Source organism: Verticillium alfalfae, genomic scaffold, assembly GCF_000150825.1.
Source record: "Verticillium alfalfae VaMs.102 supercont1.3 genomic scaffold, whole genome shotgun sequence".
Classification (NCBI taxonomy): Eukaryota; Fungi; Ascomycota; class Sordariomycetes; order Glomerellales; family Plectosphaerellaceae; genus Verticillium; species Verticillium alfalfae.
Genome location: NW_003315036.1, coordinates 377,810 through 380,459, shown reverse-complemented (window position 1 = coordinate 380,459; position 2,650 = coordinate 377,810). Strand labels below are relative to the sequence as shown.

Sequence of the window (2,650 nt, the reverse complement as noted above, 5' to 3'; positions counted from 1 at the left end):
CGCGGCGCCTACGACCGCGGGCGCGAGGCGCAGGCGCTGCGGGCCGCCGAGAGGGCGCAGGTGCAGGGCGCGCGCAAGCGCATGATCGACGAGCTCGAGGCGGCCGAGGGCGAGGCCAAGAGGCGCAGGGACGAGCAGGAGGAGAAGAGGAGGGAGCTCGAGCGGGAGAAGGCACGCATGGGGGAGGAGCTTCGGAGGCGGCGGGCTTCGGAGGACGAGCGGTTCCGGCTTTTAGGCCGAGGAGAAGAGGAACCGCGAGGAGGACGAGGGCGATGAGAGGATACAGGAGCTGCAGCGGAGGCTCGAGGAGACGAGGACACGCAAGGCCGAGAAGAAGGCGCGGAAGAGGGGCGAGCTGCCGCCCGAGACGGAGTCCAAAGACGCTCCGAAGACGAACGGCGGCGAGGGCAAGGCGCCGAAGTGGGAGGATCTCAAGGCAAGGATGATCGCGGTGCAGAAGAAGCGGGATGCTGCCAAGCTGGCGGCGGCGCAAGAGGCGGCGGCAGGCACTGCGGAGGAGGACGGCACAACGACATAGACATGATACCCAGAAAGCTGCCAGAACTGAGAGTCTCGGGACGAGACTTGAAAAGGAATTTGATACCCCCACCATTTTCTCTACTTTTACACTATATATGGTGATGTACATTGGCTTGCGACCCACATGTTAGGTCGCGTTTCGTGGCGGCACTGCTTCAAGAGATTGCCTCAGCCAGTCTGGCACAAAGGCCTTAACCTTGAGGCTGTTTGTCGCATCGCCTGCCGTCCACTCGACCTTGAACTCGTCCGTCGGCTGATAGGAAGAAGTCGGCAACGGCCCCGCTAGATCCGTCAGCGTCTCGAGTCGACACAGCGCCAGGCCAAGATTGCCGATGCCGCTGAGCCACTTGCCCGGATTCCTGGCCCTCTTGCTGCAAGACTCAATCTTGGCCTCACACGGTATGACACCAGCGTCCACGCCCTCGTCCCGGTATGCAAGCTCGGTTGGCATGGCATCCCCCTCGTTGTACAAGACGCACGGCAGAATCCTCTTGCGCACGACACCCCGGTGCTTCGTCCGGATGGTCAGCTCTTGGCCGACATAGCAGCCCTTGTGGTATTCGATGCCGCCCATGTAGTCGAGGTTGCTCTCCTGCGGCAGCGCATGCTCCCGCAGCATCTCGCCCTGGCCCTCGGCTACGCCGCGCAGGTACCGCCGCAGCGTATACGCCTGCTCGTCGACCTGCTCGAGATCCAGTGCCGGCGCGGCGTCCCCCTTGCGCACGAGGCGGTAGCCCATGCCCGGGGCGCGGCGGTCGGGCATCAGGTCCCCCGCGGCGGTGGACTGCGCTGGCGGGTCAGGCGCCGCGTCGTTCCAGAGGTGCCACACGCGGGCGTCCGAGTCGTCGAGGAGGCGCACATCGAACTTGGCACGCAGCTTGTAGCGGCGAATGTGCTTTGCGAGGACGGGGGCCTGGTCGGCGTCAGCCTCGATGAGGAAGCTCGTTTCGGGGGCGCCGGCGCCAATGGCAAGGGTGTCGGGGTAGATGAAGACGTCGTTGAGGATGCGGCCGGTGGCGGTGAGAAAGGCAGCATAGAGGGGCCCCGGTGCGTTGATGTTGGCGGTGATGACGCCTTGTAGGAACTTGGCCGTGTCGGGGCCCGAGACGGAGATGAGGCGTCGGGAAGGGAGGGGGGCGTATGCGGCCGGAGGCGGGGGAGGGGGAAGAGCAGATCTGCAAGCCGAAGAGGAGAATGGACGGCGGGGGAGCAGGCGGCTGGCGGAGGGTGCCGGGGCAGCTGAGCGGAGGAGGGGTCGCATTGTGATGGTGCTACGTGGTTCGGGGATGTTTACTGATGATGATGATGCATCAGCAGCATGTGATACGAACGACGAAGGACCCGATGTGAGGGTCGAAACGTTCGTTGCTCGGTGTCCGGCAGTTGTCCGGGTGTGGGATGTTGCAAGCGTCGGGAGGCGTGACTGTAGAGAGGCAGAGTCCAAATGGCAGCGACGAGGCAATGACGTGAGGCATGAAGCTTCCCTTTGTCCCACCCTTCAAGCTCTGCGGAAGGTTCGGCCGGTGATTGGCAGCTGCACTAGCGACTGGAGCTTTGAGTCTGACGGAAGGAACTCTCGGATGGCCTGGTCTGTGCGTGGCATGTTCGACGTGCTGTACCTTATTCAGGGTCCATCGCAACTGCCACCCACTCACTCACTGCCTGTCTGACCAAGCGACTGGCTGGCTCCTGGTGCTTCGCTGACAAGCCCCTGCCGCAGAATGATCGGTGGTCGGCATCCTGCCAGAGCCCGACACCGCGACGGGTGTTGAGTCATCACCCGTCCAACTCGATCAGGCATTCCGCTTCGTGAGAGATGGTGACCAGGGCCTGCCACAGCTGCCAGATTCCCGATCTGCCTTGATCTCCGCAACAAAAACGGATCTCGGACATGCTGGCGATGAACTCCGTGGCCAAGCATCCTTCCCCCACGGCGATTTTTACCACAGCATGGCCGACAGTGCTTGTGACAACCTGCCGCCGCCGCTGCCTCGTGCCCTTGCATCTGGTGCTCGCAGAGTCTGGACCCGTGACGGCCCGCCCGTCATCTGCCCACCGTGATGGGACCACGGTGCATCACTGGATGGGAGAACGTGGCCTGAGACGGGAA

General features: G+C 63.6%; 1 protein-coding gene across 1 annotated transcript; it reads right to left on the bottom strand.

Annotated features, from left to right (window-relative positions):
- Positions 1 to 667: 667 nt before the first annotated feature.
- VDBG_02630 (conserved hypothetical protein) lies at positions 668 to 1,801 on the bottom strand (the record flags this gene model as incomplete). Its single annotated transcript, XM_003006445.1, has 1 exon — positions 668 to 1,801. One exon carries the CDS (start codon positions 1,799 to 1,801, stop codon positions 668 to 670), a length of 1,134 nt encoding a protein of 377 aa, XP_003006491.1.
- Between the last annotated feature and the right edge of the window lie 849 nt (positions 1,802 to 2,650).